The sequence below is a fragment of the Panthera tigris genome, chromosome A2 (genome assembly GCF_018350195.1).
Source record: "Panthera tigris isolate Pti1 chromosome A2, P.tigris_Pti1_mat1.1, whole genome shotgun sequence".
NCBI lineage: Eukaryota > Metazoa > Chordata > Mammalia > Carnivora > Felidae > Panthera > Panthera tigris.
Window position 1 is genome coordinate 46079046 of NC_056661.1, and position 23673 is coordinate 46102718.

Below are 23673 nucleotides of genomic sequence, written 5' to 3' on the forward strand. Positions count from 1 at the left end.
TAAATGCTTTCCAATATTATGCTGCTGCTAAAAATCAATTGCGAAGACTAAGCCAAAACACACCCAAAAATATTTATGCTATATAACATTCATTAACAAGAATCTAAATATACACACTAAAAACATAACTGTGTTAAAAAAAAAATTCAAGCAGGTGGGAGGTAACAAGTAAAACAAAAACTGTACTTGAGTAGTGATGACTTTAAGAATAAAACACCTTATTTTTTACATTAGCTTTTTCAATTAAGCAAGTGCATTTTTTGTTTGTTTTGCCTGGAATTCATCATCAGTTGGTAAAAGTTTGCAGAGAAACATTTTGTATCCACAAACTGACAGATTAACAAATATAGCTGAACACCCCAGCAACATGATTGTTTTTTAAGACAAGTGTTTTAATGTTAGGTGGCTAAGTATGAAAGCAGCAATCAAGTGTTGGTGGAATACTTATGAGTATTATCTGACTTAATTTTTGAACACTGACATAAAGATGAGCCATTTCTTTCAAATGACCCGTCTTTTTGGGGTCTTCAAGGACTGGGGAATCAGGATGGGATCCTGATGAAGGGACATCTGGTTGAGAACCATCGCTTTAGAACAAGGTGCTCTCCTGACAAGCGAAACTGTCGGGTTTTTCAGGACCACCAACCGAGGCAAACGCCCCTGCCTCTGCCCCATCTACTGAGGCACAAAGAAGCAAGGTTATAATAAGGTTCCTGGCCAAATGGTTTTGCTTTCTGGAACAAAAATTCCCGCAAACTACTCACACATCAAAGTTGTCAAGTATCCAATGGACATGAAAGCTTTATAGCAAACAAAATACATACTTGTCACAAAGACATTTCTTTAAAAGAAAACACAATGGAGAGAAACAAGAGGAGAAGGAAGCCTCCTTTAGCAGATACCAGTTTATTCGACATAGTGCAGGATTCAGAGCATCTGATATTCCACAGCCAACAAGATGTCCTACTTCCCTATTATAAAATACTGGATACCCTGAATAGAGTTAATTCAAGGTTCTCTTTCCTCTTCTCCTCCATCTAGAATTAAACGTTTCTTCGTGTAGCATACATTTCACATTCACCGAAGGCTTTGGGGAGAGGGGGGGATATAGGGCTTATAACCGCCCCCCTGAACCAAAGGCACTTAATGTTAAAAGATAAAGCACAGTAGAGTCACCCCACAGACATTCCTGCATGTTCAGACTGCTGAACTTGAGTGCACCCCCAGGGGCCCACGTGGGATTCATCCTAACCATGTAAAAGACACTGATTTCCTTGAAAACACAAAGTGCAGTATGAATATAAAGACCATCACCACCACCTTTTCCACCACCCCATCCTTTTCTCAAAATAATACATAAGAGAACTCTTATTTTACATGATTAGTATTACCCAAGGTTCACACATGGAAAAAAATAGCTAAAAAATAATCTGCCATAAACTCTTACTATGAAATCACAATAGAATCTAATATACGCATAGAATTTGTCGGAGAAGGCCTCAGAGATCATGCTGTGCATCCCCCCCCACTGGATAGACGAGGTCACTGAGGCTCCAGAAGGTCAAGTGTGGGACCCTGAGGTCTAGCCCTGGTGGCAGAGCCTGGGAAGAACCCATGCCTTCTGAAGTTTAGCCCAGGGTCTCCTTCACCCCCTTCCTCTTTGAGAGACTCTCCAAACTAAAGCACAGCGATGATCTCCAGAAGTGCGCCACACCATAAAGCACGCACGCTGACACAGGTCAGCAGTCTGGTCCCGCGAGGCAGCTCCTTTGGCCCCTGGGCAGGTATGTGACCCAGCTCGGAGTGGGGATTCTTCACTCGAGGTTGTTCAACGTTCTGAGGAAAGCCAAGGGCGGGGCAGACGCGACATCTGGGCGTAGGAAAGCTCTTCTTGGCTCTTAGCCCGTGGTGGGCTGACGGTCGGCCGCACAGCGGAAGCCCAGGTTGGAAGCAGAGCTGTCGGGTGTGTTCTGGCTTCGAGCGGCACAGCGGTACCGATAGCAGTAGGACTGCGCAGAGACGAAGGGAAAGGGGAGAGTGCTTAGTTTCTCGCTTAAAGGCTCTAAACTGTCAAATGCATGTTGCACCCGAGCACCAGCTACTGGGAAGTCATGCCTACCTGGAGACAGGGCTTCCCCGCGCCCCACCCCAAACACCCCCTCAGACGTACTTAGCACGTATGTTTTAAAGAGGGCAGCACGTCCAGAGTTTGACCAGTAGTTACCTTATAAACAGACAGAGACACGGTGCAAGGATGCTAGTACCAGCATTGCTTAGGACAGTAAAAAAAAAAAAAAAAAAAAAAAAAAAAAGGAACAACCGATGACTACAGAGGTTATGCACATCCACAAGCTGGATTACTCAGCAGTCATTAAAAGTCATGTTTTTTATGTAATACTTAATGACACAGGAGATTCTCGCGATACACACACAGTTAAATGAAAAAGTCAGAATGCAAAACTGTGTGTGTGGTATGATCTCAAGCTACACAATTATATACGTCAAGGAAACAAGACTGATGATTCAAAATGGACCACAATATATTTGCGCAGTGGAGTTTCAAATTTCCCACAGTAAGTGTATGTTACTTTTATAATTTGAAAAGTTATTTTCACATTTACAGTATATGACATTAAAGCAAAAAGTAAAGCTAAATGGCAATCAAGGAAATATTAATTATGAGTACCATTAACATATTATTCAACAGACTGGCAAAAAATAATTTTATTTAGTTATTTTTAATTTACATCCAAGTTAGTTAGCATATACTGCAATAATAATTTTAGGAGTAGAATCCAGTGATTCATCCCCTACGTATAACACCCAGTGCTCATCCCAACAAGTGTCTTCCTTAATGCCCCTTACCCATTTAGCCCATCCCCCCACCCACAACCCCTCCAGCAACCCTCAGTTTGTTCTCTGTATTTAAGAGTCTCTTAGTTTTGTCCCCCGCCCTGTTTATTATTTTTGCTTCCCTTCCCTTATGTTCATCTGTTTTGCATCTTAAATTCCTCATATGAGCAAAAGCATGTGATATTGGTCTTCCTCTGACTGCTTAATTTCACTTAGCATAATGCCCTCTAGTTCCATCCACGTAGCTGCAAATGGCAAGATTTCATTCTTTTGATTCAGATTGGCAAAAATTAAAAAACAAGCCTAGGAACATAAAAAGTATGAAAGGCTGTGAAAAACATTTTTTGAAATACACTGCTTTTGGATTGGCTATAAATCTACTACTGTGTGTGGGGGATGTTTTGTATCTGTTTTCTTTTACAGGGACAGAGAACACATATACACATGTGCACAAACACACACACACAGACACTGAGCACCTAGTACATGTCAGGCACGTTAGACACTTCAAGTGTTATTTCATTTAATCATAACAGCACAGAGGAATTAAATGAGTCATCCAAGATGACACAGGTGTTGAAGGAAGCAGAATTCGAACCCAGGTCTGACCATGGCGCATGTGCCTCCGAGGCAAGATTCTATACTCCTAGATGGAAAGACAGCACATCTCATGCTCCTCTCCCACCTCTAATGCATTCATCCTGCACGTACATGCATACTTGCACAAATAAGAAGGACTAACACTCATGGATGGGCACCTAGTAGGTATTCAGTGAATAACCACAGCTGACTTAAATACATCAAAAGTTTCCACATTCCAAAAACAACCATGCACAAAACTCTCATATTCTAGGACTGTACTTTGATCCAAAATAACAGAGAATGAAAATAAACTAGTTATCTTGTGTAGCATGAGCATTAATGCTGAGTCGGCCCAGTGAAACTAAAGCCTCCGCCAGGTGGTTACAGAAACTACTACACAAAGAAACTTTGGGACTCAGGAAGGAGAGATCATTTAGGGGGCAGGGGGGGCGGGGGGATAGGTCTGCATGAAAGAGGTTTTTATTTTTTTCTGAATTCTTACTCTCCTTTCTCAAACAAAAGGTGAGTGTTTCTAACCTGCATAAAAATGATCTCTTGAGGTGCCTGGTTGGCTCAGTTAGTTAAGCTGAGATCTTGATTTCAGCTCAGATCATGATCTCACAGTTGTTGAGATTGAGCCCCTCATCAGGCTCTTTGTTGAGCATGGAACCTACTTGGGATTCTCACTCTCTCCTTCTGCCCCTCCTCTCTCTCAAATCAAAAAAAACATTAAAAACATTTCTTAATTAAAAATAAAAAAAAATTATCTCCAAAGCTGCCACAGAAATTCTCCAGAGTACATCTATCATAAAAAGAAAGACACAGTGGTTTGTCTTCCATAGATAGTGAAACAGTAGCAACCAATTTTCTCATTTTCCCTGTGGTCAGTGAGGAATATAACATATTACCAATACTCAGGCAGAGAGAGGGAAGATGAATAAAAAAATATACCTGGAAGAGTGAAAAGCTGATGGCATCTACTATACTGCCTGTGCCTGGCGTGCAGCTCTAAAATGTCTAGTTTATCACACAGGGGGATGCAGCAGAAGCCTCATCCCACAGAGGCCCTACTCACCAGGCTGCTGTCAAGCAGTGCTTTGGTATTTCTAGAATCAAACTCCGGGGGACAATCCAGGACTCCGTGCTACCAACTATGTGTAGTGAATTTGACACTGGAGCAAGAATCGAATTCAGGGAGAGGCAGGCATCTAGACATGGACATTCTTGTTCCATAACTGCACCACACACGGCAGAAAACAAGCAAGCACTTCCTGATTGCCTGCTGTGCACAGCCTAGAGGAAGCCTGACCATACGCATGGTCCTGTCCTGCTACAGATCACAGGCTGGTTGCGGAAACAATGGCTGTACATCAAACGGTTATAAAACAGGCTAGGGTTAAAAGAGTCTGAGGTTTTTTGTTTTTTGGGTTTTTTTTTTTTTTTTTTTTTTACTAATTCAGGTGAAGGAATTGTCCCTTGTAGAATGCCAAAGTCTTTAGTAAAGACTTCTAGAAGGCAAAATTGGGCCATGGCTGGATTGACATAATTACAGCAGTGGTCTTCTGACTTGAGTATACATTTAAGAATAGCCTGAAGACAATCAAAAAGAATGAAATCTTGCCATTTGCAACAATGTGGATGGAACTAGAATGTATTAGGCTAAGTGAAATAAGTCAGAGAAAGACAACTATATGATTTTGCTCATATGTGGAATTTAAGAAACAATAAAATAGGGGAAGGGAAGCAAAAATAAGAGAGAGGAAGACAAACCATAAGAGACTCTTAAATAGAGACAACAAATTGAGGGTTGCTGGAGGGGTGCTGGATGAGGGGATGGGCTAAATGGGCAATGAGAATTAAGGAGGGCCTTGTTGGAATGAGCATGGGGTGTTATATGTAAGTGATGACTCACTAAATTCTATTCCTGAAATCATTATTACACTATTATGTTAACTAACTTGGATTTAAATTAAAAAAAAAAAAAAAAAAAAAAGAATAGCCTGAAGAGCTTAAGTACCTATTCCCAGGCCAGACACCTAAAGGTTCGGATTCAGTACATGTGGTGCAGAGTCCAAGAATTTGCATTTCTAACAAGCTTTTAGGTGCTGCTGATGCTATGGGGCCAATAGGCTGCAGTTTGAGCAGCACTGATTTATACAATTCAGAAAGGAAGAAAGAAGGTATATTAAGTAGAGAAGACAATGACATCAGAGGCATGAAAATGGAAAAATTCAGGCAACTTAAGGGGCTAGCAAGGCCATAGCCTGATCATGTCAGAGCAGGGTTTATTTACTCATTAAATATTTGAGATTTCACAACATGCTAGATGCTATTCTGGGCACGAGGGATAAGATGGGGAACAAGACAGACAATGCAACTGTCTTCAAGAAGCTTACATTCAACAGGGATTAGTTAGACAATAAATGAATGGATAAATTCAAGATGGTTTCTGGTAGTGGTCAGCTTGGAAGAAAGTAAAATAGGGAGAGAGGAGTGGCACTGACTAGGTGGCTACTTTAGACAAGGTGTCCTGGGAAGGCCTCTCTGAGGTGGTGCCAGATGAGCTGAGTTGCCCAAAGGTTTGGAGAACAGTAATTCCAGGCAAAAGCAATCACTGTATAAAGACAATAAGTGATAAAAAGCAGGAAACATGGGTAAATAGGATGGAGTTACATTACAGGTGGTCTTCTCACCAGAAAGAATTTGGGCTTTATACAAATGGAAATCATGACAAACATTGCACTAATTTATGAAAAGAAAGAGCAAAATCCAAGACACATTAGCGATTTAACCTCAGCTAAAGCCTTTCTCAATCTGTCCCCCCATCGATGAAATGGGGCTATTAATGGGAAAATGTCAAAATGCTTCATCTTGGGGCGCCTGGGTGGCTCAGTCGGTTGAGTGTCTCGTCTCACAGGTTGTGCACTGCTAGTGCAGAGCCTGCTCCGGATTCTCTCTCCCTCTGTCTCTGCCCCTTCCCCACTCGTTCTCTCTCTCTATATAAATATATAAATAAAATAAACATTAAAAGACATTTTTAAAAATCCTTTATCTTATCTTGACATAAAAAAGCAAAGCATCAGACACATGGAAGTTACTGTAACTGTTACTTTATAATGAACATAACACTCTTAATTATAGAAACTAACTTTGTCTTACCTGACACTTTGGGGTTCATCTGCTTTCTCACTAAAACAAAACCAATAGCCAGCTTCTCTACAGGTCTTAAAACCTTATGTTGGAAAGATAATACTGCCAGTATCCGAATATGGATTTACAGCTGACCCTTGAACAACATGGGTCTGAACTACACAGTTCCATTTAGGTACAGTTTTTCAATAAATACAGGACTACTGTAAATGTATTTCCTCTTCTCCTTATAATTTTCTTATTGTTTTCTTTTCTCTAACTTACTTTAAGAATACAGTATGTAAGGGGAGCCTGGGTGGCTCAGTCGGTTAAGTGTCCGACTTCGGCTCAGGTCATGATCTCCTGGTCCATGTGTTTGAGCCCCGCGTTGGGCTCTGTGCTGACAGCTCAGAGCCTGGAGCCTGCTTGAGATTCTGTGTCTCCCTCTCTCTCTGCCCCTCCCCCACTCATGCTCTGTCTCTCCCTCAAAAATAAATAAGCATTAAAAAAAGTTTTTAAAGAATACAGTATGTAATACATATAACACACAAAATGTGTGTTAATCAACTATGTGCTTGATAAGGCTTCTGGTCAACAGGAAGTTACTAGTAGTTAAGTTTGGGGAGAGTTAAAAGTTTTATGTGGCTTTTCGACTGCCTGGGGGGTTGGTGCCCCTAAGTGCTACATTGTTCAAGGGTCAACTGTGCATTTGCTACATAAATGCCAAAGGTATTTGCTATAAAAATGGGGAAAATGAGGAATATGTGTAGGAAGGCATGGGACTAAGGTCTTTGTTGGATGGCATATTTCTATATGCAACTTATCCCTCAAATTATATAAAAAACTATTTTAAAATAAGATGTTGTCCATACGCCACAAAATGCAGGCTGGAACAACTCTGACAAACCATGCCTGCCCGGAGCACTGTGTTCAGAAGGAACGTGAGGCTGTGACATAAGAGTGTAGAAAAAAGATCCATGATACGTAAGAGATTTTTACAACAGCCGTATCTGAAGACCCTGGCACATAATGAATAATTCCATTTGGGGGGGTAAAAGAAATAGAAGTGTACCAAAAAGTGTGGGTAAAATACTATCAACAGTTTACTTCAGGAAGCAGGATGAGTGGTTTTTATTTTCATTTTTATGTTTATTATTTTCTAATTTTCATGTAATGAATGTTTGCTTCTGTAAAACAAAGAAGCTTAAAATCAGTGACAACAAAAAGAGCTAGTCTTTATGAGATCACAGCAGACCCTAAAATCTTCCATTAACCTAAATGGCTGTGAAGAACTGAGCCCTAAAAAGCAAGGCTCACTGTAAGTTAAAGTTTGGGAGGTCAGGACCACCATAAGAGAGACTGTTCACATCACCATTCCATTTCAAATGAACTCATTCACTCAGCAAACATTTATTAATAAGTAGTTCATTTTAAATTCGAATAATGGGCAACTAATGGAACACATATTTAAAGCAGAAAATGGCCTGATTTTAATGTCCTCATTGCTTTTCCTTTTTTTCCAACTCTACTTTTAGCACCAAAAATGGTTATTAATGATGTTAGGTCTTTGAGTGGCTGAAATATGGGTCATTTTACTAATTAAGAACACAGGTAGTGGCAAGGACCTGTATTAGCCCCTTTTCATTAAAATGGATAATTATTGTGTAAAACTGATCTCAATATCTACACTAAGAATGTGATCCTGGACTCAGAAACAATCCATTTAAGATAATGACTTACCAGCCTTGGGGCTCTGAAGTCAAGTGGGACAGCAATATGGTTTTTATGAGAAGACAACTTTCAGGAATAAAGGGAAGTTTTAAGGAAATTATAGCTCATTGTGAAAAAAAAGAAATCATTATATAAAATCACCTCAGCAGAATCCTGGTCTCTCAATTTCACATCCACTGCTCTCGCCATTGACAACTAAATCAACTGCTTTCTTAGTAATCTTGGTGTAAAATGGCAGGAGAGTGAGGATTTCCTCCATATTATGAGTTGGGATAAATACCCCACAGGGATTAGTCTAACAACATCCAAGAACAACAGCTAATATTTCTTGAGTACTTACTATATGAACGGTTCTAAAAAATTCACATGTATTAATTCACTTAGCCCTCCCACTAATCCTCTGAGGAAGGTATTATTCACATCTGCATTGTATACACAGGAAAAATTGAGGCACAGAGATGCTAATAGTGTGCCCAGGGTCACCCGGTTTTGTAAGTGGTGGATCCAAGCCTTTTCAATCCCATTTCAGAGTCTAGGCTCTTAACCCAATGCTGTGTTGACTCATAGTTTTTCATTCTGTGCTCTCTTCTCATTACTAAAGCTGTACTTCAGATGGACTTTCAAAAAGTTATGAATAATCATCAGAGCTTACTTTAATCATGCCAACTAGCTCTGGTCCATGATCAAAAGTAAGTCCTCTTCTAAGCAGGGTGATTTTTTTTCGAAATGAACTTCAACATTTTTTTTTTCTTTACAGCAATTTCCTTTCTTTTACTGATCTTCATCTATGCCGAAAGAATCATTTCAAGGATTCTGCCTCTCAAGTTAGTTCATTGGTTGGCTCCTTATTCAAAAGGATAGGGGAAAAAACAATCTAATGATAACAAACATGATGGTTAATGATGATGGTATTAGTCATGCTTATATACTTGGTCCATTCTTTACTCATAAGAACCATACAGTAGGTGCAATTATGGTGTGCATTTTACAAACGTGAAAACTGAGGCTGAGAAAGGTTAAGTAATTTTCCTAAGACAACACACTAGCAAGAAGTTACAGAACTCCAACTCAGATCTAATTTCAGAGTCTATAGCTCAATAATTTAATTGTAACTGCCACTCTTAATCTAGTGGAAAGGATAAGTGCTCTGAAAGCAATTCACAGCCAACACTGTGTTGTTTCTCCTGACAGACTGATGTTAATTACCTCCATCATCTACAATTAACTTGACCAAGATCCTAGAGCTACTGTTTTTTGTTTTTTGTTTTTTTTTTTCTGAAAAATCCCATGGATCTAACCATGTTTTGTTACTCTGCTATTCCTCTTCTAGAATACTCTATCACTCTGAGCATAACTAAATTAAAATTTATCTTGCAAGTAGATTAAGAAAAGCTAAAGATATGTAATATAAGCTCTAAATGAAACCCTAAAATTTTAAGACAAAGAGTTTTAGCTAATAAACCAAAGGAGAGAGAATGGAGCGATAACAAATGCTTAACCAAAAGAGGTCAAAAACAGAGAGAAAAGAAACAGATGAGACAAAAAAGACTAAAAATATCAAAAGGGCAAACTTAAATTCAGCCATATCAATAATCACATTAAATATAAATGGACAAACAGCAGGGCAGAGATTTTGCCAATAAATTCAACAGCTCAGATGAAATGAACAAATTCCTTAAAGACACAAATTCCCAGAGATTAATCAAGAGGAAATATAATCTGCATAACCTTGTAGCTATTAACTAAATTAATTTTATGGTTACAACTCTACTCCTAAATGGTTTCCCTGGGGTGGGGGAATTCTATCAAACATTTAAGGAAGAAATACTGCTAATTCTACATGAACTATTCCAGAAAATTGAAGATAAGGGAATATTTACCAATTCAATGTATAAATCCAACAGTACACTGATACCAAAACCCGACAAGAAAACAAGAGACCAATACCAATCATGAACATATATGCAAAAATGCTCAACATTTTAACAAACTGAATCCATATTTTTAAAAAGGATAATACATCATACCTAAATTAGCACACTCTAGGAAGGCAAAGATGGTTTAACATTTGAAAACTGAAAATCTATGAATGTATTTACCATATTAACAGAGTGAAAAAGAAAAACCATACAAACATCTCAACAGCTGCAGAAAAGGCATCCAGCAAAATTTATATCTATTTCTGATAAAAATTCTCAAGAAGCTAGGAATAGAAGGAAACTTCCTTGAACTTATACAGAACATCTCTGAAAACACTATAGCTGATATAACTAATTTTGAAAAGTTGATTTTTTATCCCCTTAAGATTAAAAATGAGGCAAAAAAGTCTGTTCTTACCAGTCATATTCAATACTATACTGAAGGTTCTAGCTAATGCAATACGGCAAGAAAAAAGTAATAAATATTTTAAAAGAAGTAAAATTGTCTATATTCACAGATGATATAACCAGCTATGCAGAAAAACCAACAGAATCTACAAAAACATTACTAGTACAAATGAGTTAACAAAGGTTGCAGAACACAAGATAAACCAATTATACCACGTAAATTTATTTATTAAAAACATGTATTAGGTTAAAAAATATTTTAAAATAATAAACTGAGAAGCTTATGAAAATACAGATTTAAAATAAGCAAATAATATTAAATGTTAAAGTAAACACATTCATATGCAATGGCAATGAAATACATTTAGTGTTCACACTTAAATGTTTTTTACAAGCTTCATTTTCTCTTACTTTCTTGAGGGAAAATCTTCTGGTCCTCAATTCTTACAGAGTAAATGGATTCTCAATTTTTAAAAGTGCCATATGTCAGAAACACAACTGGAGGTAATTAAGGTTTTGAGATACTATTCTTCAAAGAGAAATTCACCTGCTTTTCATGGAATTCCATTTCCCCAGTAAGAGGATTCAATATATTTGTAGTAACAGCTTGAATAAGAGAAAAAATCTGGAACTAAAGACTAATGTATGTGAACATTTAAAAGTACTGGATGACCTAGGGCAATGTTTTTATTTCAAGTTAAAATTGGAATTGTAAAGATAAATTTCTATGCATCTTGTTATAAATGTAGGTGTAAAGCATAAAATAAACTCAATTATAAACCTCACTTAAATAACTGGATTAAAAATTTTAAGAAATACAGAAGACACACAATCTACAGAGATTCTCTTAAAAACATTTTTTTATGTTTATTTATTTTTGAGAGAAAGACAGAGTGTGAGTGGGGGGGAGCAGACAGAAAGGGAGACATAGAATCTGAAGCAGGCTCCAGGCTCTGAGCTGTCAGCACAGAACCCGAGGTGAGGCTTGAAACCACAAACTGCGAGATCATGACCTGAATCAAAATCAGATGCTCGACTGACTGAGCCACCCAGGCACCCCCAGAGATTCTCTATAGACTAGTGGTTTCCAAACTTTGCAGAATGTTTTAAACCCCTTGAGACCTTTAAAATCCTGAAGCCCAGGCCACACTCCAGAGAAATCAAAATGAAGTGAGTGGGGAAACAGGCAACAGTCTTTTTTATGGATCCCAGATGATTATAACATGCAATAAAGTTTGAGAACCACAGTTTTAAGGTAAAGTTTGATAGTACATCCATCGTTAAATTAGTGACTTAACGTGGAGCCCTGATAGGTTGTTTTAAGTCTCTAACTGCCTGGACTGACTGAATTACCATAGGAAACTTCTTGTAATAACCATCTGCAAAATGCCATCTTTGCATAGGGATAGAAAGAAGCTCAAGTGTTGGAGATACTAAAAATATATGATTTAAAGAAAAAAGGGAGAGGTGGTATTCAATTTCCAAACTCCTTAAAAAGGTTATTCATGAAACACCAACTCACGCTGACTACCCAAGAACAACCAGTTCTGACACTGAAATCATAGCCCAAAGAGCAGAAAACACTCTCTGAGATTGATGCTTATTTCATAGAGCACACCCATTATACCTAGAACATTTGTGATGTTTCCATTCCAGTACAGCACAATCCACCCTCCATTTCTAACCCTACCTTAATCTCCACAGAGTATCCAGATATAATCTCAAATTAATTAAGGGTGTACTTCCAAATAAGGATGCTGGAAATAGTATATAGCCCACCCTGGTTCAGGGGACAATAAAGGTCTCTCAAAGGGATCAAGTTTCAACAGATAGAATTTGGTTGACAAAAGATTCACAACCTCTGCTGTTTTTCCCCATGCCTGTGTCCAAATTTGAGATGACTATTTTTTTTTTTTTTTTTTTTTTTTTTTTTGGTTTTGATGAAGATAGGTATATATTCACAGAAGTGATGGGACATTTTAGGGCTAATGACAGTGGTTCCATTAATGAGCTGTGAGTACACCAAAACAGAATGTAATGACTTGACTCACCTTATGGCACATGTAGGATCCACCTTTCTTCACCCGGTCTTTCCCAGAAGGGGGGCCTTTCTGTGGATTAAGAGAACTCGTTAGCCCAGAGAACACAGATGCTCCTCACAGACTGGCCGAGAGTTCATTTTAGTCCAACCAGCTCTTCCACGGCTGCCTTAACTTTCTACATGCTTTTCCACCTGTGGGCAGAAAACCCGTGAACCCATGCACCCTGAACCCATGCACCTTCCCAAATGCCCACCTCTCCAAATCCTACCCACCCTTTAAGGTCCCGCTCAGGTTCCCACTTTGATAAAATCTTTATGACTATAGTAAGCAATCTCACCTCTAAACCCCTGTAATAGCATTTCTCACCTAGATGACTAACAAGCTGCTTGGCAGTATCTTTTATATCACCTTCTCAAGTTAATATGCAAATTTATCCTGCATAACAACTGACTTGTTCAACTAGACTGGCTAGTCTCTTTGAATTATGTTTTTATAATCCTACTGTGTAACAGCTAGTAAACCCTTTGCTGACTGAAGAAATTTGCCTTTTATCTTTTAAAAAAAATTTAGGTCAGGTTAATTGAGGTATAATTTACGTACAGTAAACTTTAACCTTTTTAAGCCTTTTTAAATGCACATGCCTGATGAATTTTGACAAATGTATAGGCGTGTAACCACCACCACAATCAAGATATAGAACACAGTTTATCTTTTCCAAAAAGATTTATATAGTGCTTACTATGAGCCAAGCATGGATGCAAATATTAACCCATGTAATCTCCGTAACAACTTTTTTTTAAGATTTTAGTTTTAAGTAATCTCTGTACTCAACATGGGGCTCAAACTCACAACCCCAACATCAAGAGTCACATGCTCCACCAACTGAGCCAGCCAGGTACCCCTCTCTATAACAACATCTTTTTTTTTTTTTTTTTTTAATGTTTGTTTATTTTTGAGGGAGACAAAATGTGAGTGAGGAGGGGCAGAAAGAGAGGGAGACACGGAATCTGAAGCAGGCTCCAGGCTCTGAAGTGTCAGCACAGAGCCCGGACACAGGGCTTGAACTTGTGAACCGTGAGATCATGACCTGAGCCGAAGCCAGACACTTAACTGACTGAGTCACCCAGGCGCCCCTCCATAACAACTTCTGATGTAAGTCAAGCAAGTGGCAGAACAAGGATTCACACCCAGGCAGCTGGTTTGAGTCCATTACACTCCCTGTTTAGAGACCAGAAATGGAGGAAATTGGACAATCCCTAAGAGGAGGCAAGAACACACAGTGACTACCACTGTAATGAAAATTGAAGCCAGAAACAGCCAGCCAAGAGGTAAGACTATTTTTTCTAAGGAGAGCTTTGGATAGAAGTGCACTGGAAATGAACATACTTAAACTTTAGCTGCCAGGATAAAAGGGCCTCAACATCAGATTAGCCATGCAAAGAACATCTGAGAAGTACCAATAACCTCCTACAAACCAGAACCACATACGGGAAGTTTGGGGGCTACAAGGATCTTTTTGCTTTTCCCCTATTATGCAAAAAAAAAATCAACTAATCACACAGCTGCCTACTTTTTGTCTACTGAACACAAGAGACGGTTGAATAATGCTGCCTATCTTAGTTTTCCTTTTTCTTGACAACTACTTGTCTAGTGTCAAGGGCTCAGACAAAAGTGGCAGAAGTTAAAAGAATCATGTTTTCTCCAAGCATGGTTAACACACTGACTTGCAAATTTTTTTTTTGAAGTTAAAAATTTTTTTAAATTTTTTCAATATATGAAATTTATTGTCAAATTGGTTTCCATACAACACCCAGTGCTCATCCCAAAAGGTGCCCTCCTCAATACCCATCACCCACCCTCCCCTTCCTCCCACCCCCCATCAACCCTCAGTTTGTTCTCAATTTTTAAGAGTCTCTTATGCTTTGGCTCTCTTCCACTCTAACCTCTTTTTTTTTTCCTTCCCCTCCCCCATGGGTTTCTGTTAAGTTTCTCAGAATCCACATAAGTGTGAAAACATATGGTATCTGTCTTTCTCTGTATGGCTTATTTCACTTAGCATCACACTCTCCAGTTCCATCCACGTTCCTACAAAGGGCCATATTTCATTCTTTCTCATTGGCACGTAGTACTCCATTGTGTATATAAACCACAATTTCTTTATCCATTCATCAGTTGATGGACATTTAGGCTCTTTCCATAATTTGACTATTGTTGAGAGTGCTGCTATAAACATTGGGGTACAAGTGCCCCTATGCATCAGTACTCCTGTATCTCTTGGGTAAATTCCTAGCAGTGCTATTGCTGGGTCATAGGGTAGATCTATTTTTAATTTTTTGAGGAACCTCCACACTGTTTTCCAGAGTGGCTGTATCAGTTTGCATTCCCACCAACAGTGCAAGAGGGTTCCTGTTTCTCCACATCCTCTCCAGCATCTATAGTCTCCTGATTTGTTCATTTTGGCCACTCTGGCGTGAGGTGATATCTGAGTGTGGTTTTGATTTGTATTTCCCTGATGAGAAGCAACGTTGAGCATCTTTTCATGTGCCTGTTGGCCATCTGGATGTCTTCTTTAGAGAAGTGTCTATTCATGTTTTCTGCCCATTTCTTCACTGGATTATTTGTTTTTTGGGTGTGGAGTTTGGTGAGCTCTTTATAGATTTTGGATACTAACCCTTTGTCTGATATGTCATTTGCAAATATCTTCTCCCATTCCGTTGGTTGTCTTTTAGTTTTGTTGGTTGTTTCCTTTGCTGTGCAGAAGCTTTTTATCTTCATAAGGTCCCAGTAATTCACTTTTGCTTTTAATTCCCTTGCCTTTGGGGACGTGTCGAGTAAGAGATTGCTACGGCTGAGGTCAGAGAGGTCTTTTCCTGCTTTCTCCTCTAGGGTTTTGATGGTTTCCTGTCTCACATTCAGGTCCTTTATCCATTTTGAGTTTATTTTTGTGAATGGTGTGAGAAAGTGGTCTAGTTTCAACCTTCTGCATGTTGCTGTCCAGTTCTCCCAGCACCATTTGTGAAAGAGACTGTCTTTTTTCCATTGGATGTTCTTTCCTGCTTTGTCAAAGATGAGTTGGCCATACGTCTGTGGGTCTAGTTCTGGGGTTTCTATTCTATTCCATTGGTCTATGTGTCTGGTTTTGTGCCAATACCATGCTGTCTTGATGATGACAGCTTTGTAGTAGAGGCTAAAGTCTGGGATTGTGATGCCTCCTGCTTTGGTCTTCTTCTTCAAAATTACTTTGGCTATTCGGGGCCTTTTGTGGTTCCATATGAATTTTAGGATTGCTTGTTCTAGTTTCGAGAAGAATGCTCGTGCAATTTTGATTGGGATTGCATTGAATGTGTAGATAGCTTTGGGTTGACTTACAAATTTTAACTATGTGGTCATAAGTTCATGTTTTCTAAGCATTTCCAGGTACTTAGAAACAGTCACAGACTAAGCCACTGTCTATTCTTCATTCCACTGCAGGGTCGCAGTATTTCCATGGCCTTAAATGCTTAATGTTACACTAACAAACTTTTAGGACTTGATCTCACCAACTGTGAAATCATGACCTAAGCCAAAATCCAGAGTCAGTTGCTTTACCGACTGAATCACCCAGGTGCCCCCAAAACTGTAAGTTCTAAATGTCTGCCCCAATAATCCCAAAAGGCCAAGATGCAGCTAAAGTTCTCAGGAAAAGAGATAAAGAAGCAATCTCTGAGTGTTAGTGCAGGGGAATCTATCTTCATTCAAAACACGTAGGAAGGCATGAAGGCCATCAATAATGAAAAATCCACACAAGATACCACAGAACCCTCATCAGTACGACTGGCTTATTGAATGAGAAACAAGCCTGCAGGAAGGAAGGTGGCCAATGTGCTCAAGGCCTGCCAAGATGTATTTCATAAGAGAACTAACAACGACATTTTGTGTAGTCAGGAGAGACACTTCCCTGTCCCTCCTTTTTATACCCAACACAATGACAAAGGAAAAAACAGAAAGGACAGAGTTGGACAAATTTTCATCAGTCAGCAAAGAGTCAAAAAGCACTACTATTAAACATGCTGTTTGATAAAGTCCACAGTGTGGACTACTGAACAGCTATTAAAAAGAATGAGGCATGAGGCATTTCTGTAAGACTCTATTGCACTATCACTTTTGCTTAGAACATAACACGGAATCAAGCATTTATTCTGATTTTCTTATACATGGTGTCCCAGTGGGGAGTTGGTTACCCGGAGCGAGCATCTGACCCTGGAGCACAGGAGGATGCCACGTGGGCCACTCCTCGCTGGTAACACATTCATCTACGTCTTCATTCTCATTCAGTTCAGTGCAGTTTGATTTACCTCGAGGCTTGCCCTATGACCCATGGATTATTTAGAAGTGTGTTGTTTAGTTTCTAAGTGTTTGGAGATTTTCCTATTTTATTTCTGTTATGGATTTCCAGTGTGACTCCACTGTTGCTGGAGACTATACTTTATACAATTAAAACTTTTTAAATGTACTGAGGTTTATATGATGGTGTGGGATGTGGTCTCCATTGGTATATTTTCCATGACTACTTGAATGGATATTCTGCTGTTGTAGGGTAATTGTTCTAGAAATCTTGGTGAGATCCTATCCACTGATTGTATCACTGTTATTTTATGTCCTTGCTGATTTTCTATGTAATTATACTATCGATTGTTGAGAAAGGGGCATGAAAGTTTCCAGCTACAATTGTGGATTGGTCTATTTCTTCTTTGAATGTTCTGTTAAATTAGTTTTTGCTTCATATGTCTCAGCTGTATTCAATGGTATATACACATTTAGTATTACTATTTCCTGGGGCACCTGGGTGGCTCAGTCAGTTAAGCATCTGACTTTGGCTCAGGTCATGGACCATGAGTTAGAGCCCCACATCAGGCTCTGTGCTGACAGCTCAGAGCCTAGAGCCTGCTTCAGATTCTGTGTCTCCCTCTCTCTCTGCCCCTCCCCTGCTTGCACTCTGTCTCTGTCTCTCTCAAAAATAAACATTAAAAAAAAATTCTTAAATATTTCTATTTCCTCTTGTTGGATTAACCATTTTATCACTATAGAATACCCTTCCTTGACTCTGGAAACTTGCTTTGCTTTAAAGTCTACTTTATAGGAGTGTGTGGGTGGCTCAGTCATTTAAGCTTCCAACTTCAGCTCAGGTCATGATCTCATGGTTCATGGGTTCAAGCCCCATGTCCTATGCTGACAGCTCAGAGCCTGGAGCCTGCTTCAAATTACCTCCTTCTTTCTCTGCCCCTCCCCTGCTCACACTATGTCTGTCTCTCTCAAAAGTAAACATGAAAAATTTTTTGAAGTCTACTTTATGTATTAATATAGCCATTCCTGCTTTCTTTTGATTAATGTTTGTATCTCTTGTCCCAACATTTTATTTTTTTTTAAGGTTTATTTGTTTTTGAGAGACAGACAGAGTGCTAACAGAGGAGGGGCATAGAGAGAGGGACACACAGAATCCGAAGCAAGCTCCAGGCTCTGAGCTGTCAGCACGGAGTCCAACGCAGGGCTCAAACTCACGAACCATGAGATTATGACCTGAGCCGAAGTTGGACGCTTAACTAACTGAGCCACCCAGGTGTCCCCCAACATTTTGTTTTCAATCCACTTATATCGTTATATTTTAAATGAGTTTCTTGTAGACAGTATATAATTAGGTTATATTTTTTAGTCCCCACTGCCAATCTGTCTCTTAACTGATATATTTAGAGCATGTACTTTTAATGAAATTATTGATATGTTAGAACTTAAATCTACCATTTTGTTGTTTTTCTGTCAGTTCTCTATGATTTTGTTTCTGTTTGCTTTTTCCTGTCTTCCTATATATTACCTAAACATTTTTGTTAAGAAATCCATTTTTACTTACCTATAGAGTTTTGAGTGTACATTTATATGTGTGTGTGTGTGTGTGTATATACATGTATATTATCACAGTTTTATATATAGATCACAGTTTTATATGTAAATCACAGTTTATATCTTATCATTTATATCTACATTACAGATATATATGTGACATGTAAACATATATATAAAACTGTGATGATATAAAACATCAGAGTCTACTGGTGTTATTTTACCAATTCCAGTGAAACATAGAAAACGTATCTCCTTTTATATCCCTTTAGCCTCCCCTGTTTATAATGTAATTGTATGGGGGCACCTGGGTGGCTCAGTTGGTTAAGCATCTGACTTTGGCTCAGGTCAAGATCTCAAGGTTAGTGAGCGTGAGCCACAAGTCAGGCTCTATGCTGACAGCTCCGAGTTTGAAGCCTGCTTCGGATTCTGTTTCTCCCTCTCTCTCTGCCCTTCCCCACTCTCTCTCTCTCTCTCTCTCGAAAATAAACATTAAAAAAATAATGTATGAAAGACTTCTTTTAAATACATTTAGAAACACATCAGACTATGCTATAATTTCTGCTTCAACCATCAAACAAAATTTTTAAAACATGAGAGAAAACGCTTTAAAACTATCATGCCATTTCCTCAGGCCTTTATTAGGATCTCTGATGAGAAGTCCACTGTCATTTGATTTGACTTTTTCCCTATAGGTAAGGTATTCTTTCCTCTGCCTTCTTTCAATATTTTTCTTTGTCTTTTATTTTCAGCAGTTTAATTATGATGTCTTGGTATGGATTTCTTTGGGACAGTCCTGTTTAGGGTTCACTTAACTTCTTGAACCTACAGGTTTAAGTCTTTCCTCAGTCTGGGAGGTATGCATCCAGTAACTACTTTGAGTGCTCCCTCAGCCCCACCCTCTTCCTTCTCTCCTCCAGGACTGCCATGACACAAATGTTAGATCTTTTGTTAAAGTCACATAGGTCCCTGAGGCTCATTCATTTGCTTATTTTCTCTTTTTTCTTCTGTTGTTCAGAATGGGTACTTTCTTTTATTCTAGTCTCCAGTTCACTGATTTTGTTGTTGTTGTTCTTGCTGTTGCTATTCTGTCCCTCCTATTCTACTTTTGAGCCCATTCATAAAGCTTTTATTTTGGTTATTCTATTTTTCAGCTCTAAATTTTTCATTTGGTTCTCATTTATATCTTCTATTTCTTTCCCAAAGCTTTCCATTTTTCTTTCATTTGTTTCAAGCACGTTCTTAATTGCTCACTGAAGAATCTTTATCATGGCTGCTTTAAAATCTTTGGTGGAAAATTCTAAAACCTCTGCCATCTTAGTGTTAGCATCTATTGTTTCTTTCGTTTGGTTCTGGGTATGATTAAATGATTATTCAGTTGAAACCTGAATACATTTTTATTATGTTGCAAGCCTCTGAATCTTATTTAACTGTGCTGTTTCACCTGGCTTTCTATGACCCACACTGGCAGGGGAAGGGAGGGAGGGAGCCATCTCATTATTGCCAGGTGAAAGTAGAAATCCAGGTTCCCCACATGGCTTCCACTGACACCTCAGGAGAGACTCTCGTTATTTACTGGTACATGGAGGGGAGAGCTCTGGTTCCCCACAAAGCTCCACTTACACCACAGTGAGGGTGGCAGTATTACTGCTTAGCAATGATGAAAGGCCTTGTCCTTACTCTACCTTCTCTGATGCCACCCTGGTGGGGGTATTAAGGCACCTCAACACAGACTCATGAGGGTGCAAGTCTAGGCTCTCCACATGGACTTTGCAGGCTTGGATGAGAACACGATTTTTTATGCAGTGTTTGGATGGAATAAAGTGGTTACTGCCTAAAAGTTTTCTGTATGGTTAGACTACCCCTTTCCTATTTTCTCTTTTAACTAGATAGAGCAGGCTTTCCTTGGGACTTTATATCTGCTGGCATTTGTAGGTTGCTGGTTTCCTCAGCTCCAATTCTGAGACACATGGATCAAAAAGAAAATGCATGTAACTCACTACCATTTCATTTCTAAGGTCCACAGGTACTCTTCCTTTTTTTCACCTATCTTATTTATTTATTTATTTATTCATTCATTCATTCATTCAGAGAGAGAGAGAGAGAGAGAGAGAGAGAGAGAACACGAGTGGGGTAAGGGCAGTGAGGGAGGGAGAGAGAATTCCAAGCAGGCTCCACACTGTCAGCTTAGAGCCTGATGCAGGACTCAAACACATAAACTGCGAGATTGTGACCCCAGCTGAGATCAAGAGTTGGACACCCAACCGACTGACCCACCCAGGCACCCTTCTTTTCACCTTTCTTACATTTATTTTATTTGTAGTATCCAGAGTTTTAATTACATTTAGTGGGAGGAACAGGGAAATGTATGTCTCCTCCACTTTGCCAGAACCAGAAGAAAAACCTCCTTCATCTTCATTTTTAAAGGATAGTTTTGTTGGACACAGAATTCTTAGTTGATGGTTTTTTTCAGCACTTGGGATCTATCACTACACCATCTTCGGGCTTCCATTGTTTCTGATGAGAAATCAGCCATTAGTCACATTATTCTTGCCCTATATGTGTTAAGGGGCTTCCTCTTTCTACTTTCAAAATATTATCTTTGTTTTTCAATAGTGTAACTATGATTTGTCTAGGTGTATTCTTCTTTGTGTTCATCCAAATTGAAGTTATTTCAACTTTTTGGATTTTTCAGATAATTTTCATCAAATTTGGTATTTAAACAATTTCTTCAGAAATATTTTGTCCCTTTTTCTCCCTCCTCTCCATCTGGGACTCCTATTATACATGTGTTACATAATTATGTTGGAGCACCTGATATTGTCACACAGTGCTCTACTGATCTGTGTCCAATTTTTCTCCCCCCTCTATTCTTTGGCTTGGGAAATTTCTCTTGATTTACCTTCAAGTTCACTGATTCCTTCTTCTATTTCTAATCTACTGAGTTAATCTAGGGAAATTTTATTTCAGTTATTGTATTTTTCAATTCCATAAATTTCACTTTTTTTAAATCATTTGCATTTGTCTATTGTGATTCTCTGTTGACTCACATCATATTTCCTACTGTATCTTTGAATACATTTTCCTTTAGTTCTTTAAATATAGTAGCTGCTTTGAAGTCTTTGTTAAATCCAAATGTGGGCCTAGTCAGTTTCTATCTAACTAATCTTTTTCCTTAGTATGGGTTAAACTTTGTTAATTTGCATGTTAATTATTTTTTAGGTGAAAAGTAAACATTTATTTAGATTATCTATTCATGTGCACACACACACACACACACACACACACACACACACACTAGTTGCTATCATGACTGGCAAGATAACATTCTCTCTACTCTTACTAATTAGCATTTCCATAACAAAATCCTAAAAAAAATAACACACTCATATATGCTAATACAAGTATAGACTCCCTTTATAAAAAGGGCCATTAAAGGACAATTGAAGTTGCTTGCAGAGGAAAGAAGGGATTTGAGATACAGGATGAAAGTGTGTACCTTTTGAAATTCACATCCACAAACTACCTATTCATTTAAAAAACAAAAACAAAAACAAATCTGTTTCACTGATACTCAGCAACAGCACTGTTCATTAAAACCTAAAAGCACCTTTTATTTTGCATTTACTACCTCCTCACTATAATCGATTCTTAACTACAAAATAGCACAATACATTTTTAAAGCAGGAAATAAGAGTTAGCCTCCAAAAAATGGCTAACCCACCACATCATACACTTTCCTTTTTACAACCATCATCCTTTTTATGAACCAAATAAGTGAGGTACCACTCCAATGGTATTCAGATGCTAGCTGACTATTAGCCTTTCAACTATTGTCAGTGGGAGCAGGTTTGGAAATACTATTCAGTTTAAAAGTAACAAGCAGATTTCTTTTAACACTAAAGGGACTCAGAGCTGAGCAGAAAAGGTGGGAGCAGTGGATTTACTCCTGGATGGCAAAATCTAGGTTGTCTGAAATCAGAAAATGCTTTTGAGATCAGCTTGTTCAGAAGCTCCCCATCTGAGATCTTTGGAACTGAGAAAATAGAAATGGGATATCCTGCACTTATTCAAGATTTCAAGGAGACTTTTTAAAGACCTCATAAAATTATCAATGAAAAAGCTGCTCTAGATAACCAAAATAGGTATTTTTTAGGCCCTAAGTCTTTTTGGTCATACCTGCATTATCAACATTATTTCTCATCATTAGCCCCCAGGACAATAAGTTTCTCACGTCCCCGCATTGATACTAGATTCTTTCTACCTTATATGCCAGTCCCCACTGACCATTAAACTTCTATTTATCTTGCAAGATCCACCTCTATCATCTCTTTTTTTAAAAAGAACACATTTTTATTTATTTTGAGACAGAGAGAGAGAGCGTATATGAGCACAAGCAGGGGAGCAGCAGAGAGAAAATCCCAAGCAGGCTTAACCAACTGAGCCACCGGGGAATACCATCTCGTAATGAAAATATTATCTCTTAATGAAAAGCATGAGCTCTGCAGCCAGACTACCTGCCTGGGTCCAAGTCATAGCTCTAACCCTGACTGTGAGACTAGTCTAGGTCTCATCAGGTATCCCGTCTGCATCCCACGTTCTTCCCCAGCAAAATGGAGATGATGATAGTACCTACTTCATTGGACGGATGTGGAGATTAAATAAAATAATGCATATAAAGTACTCAGCAAGTAATAAACAATAAATGTACAGTTGTTACTATCATATAGTATTAGTTCATAACTAATCGGGTTTCCCAAAGGTGCCCATAAACTTAATAATCCAGGTGGCATGTACTTTCTAAAATTCCAAAACCAAAGAAATCACTTGACTCAGTTTTTCTGAATCCAAACCCCCAAAGGGAGTCCAAGTTCTAATAAAACACCTGACATGTTAATAACCCTGTAGAAGGAAGACAGGCTATCCTACTTTATGGTGAAATTCACAAAGCTAGTCACTGCATGCAGATGTTATCACCACAGCATCAGACTTAGCAGAACATTTTCAATGATAAAACCAGCACAAAAACATTCTGGGAGCCATGAAAAAAGTGGAGTGAACTTCACCTCAAGCAGCTTTTAAAAGTTCTTAAAAATGTGATTTGCCTCTGTACTTCTTGGTCTCTCCTTGCCTGG

The 23673-nt window shown here is 38.6% G+C and overlaps 1 protein-coding gene across 1 annotated transcript in view; it reads right to left on the reverse strand.

Moving 5' to 3' along the window:
- Positions 1-783: 783 nt before the first annotated feature.
- The window catches only part of SUMF1 (sulfatase modifying factor 1), a 97632-nt gene continuing 74742 nt past the window's right edge, over positions 784-23673 (reverse strand). Inside the window, exons 8-9 of the mRNA XM_007076618.3 lie at positions 12674-12733; positions 784-2009 (exon numbers count right to left, since the gene is read on the reverse strand). Of these exons, the coding sequence (XP_007076680.2) occupies positions 1899-2009; positions 12674-12733 (171 nt within the window). The 3' untranslated portion in view covers positions 784-1898. The remainder of the gene's footprint in view (positions 2010-12673; positions 12734-23673) is intronic.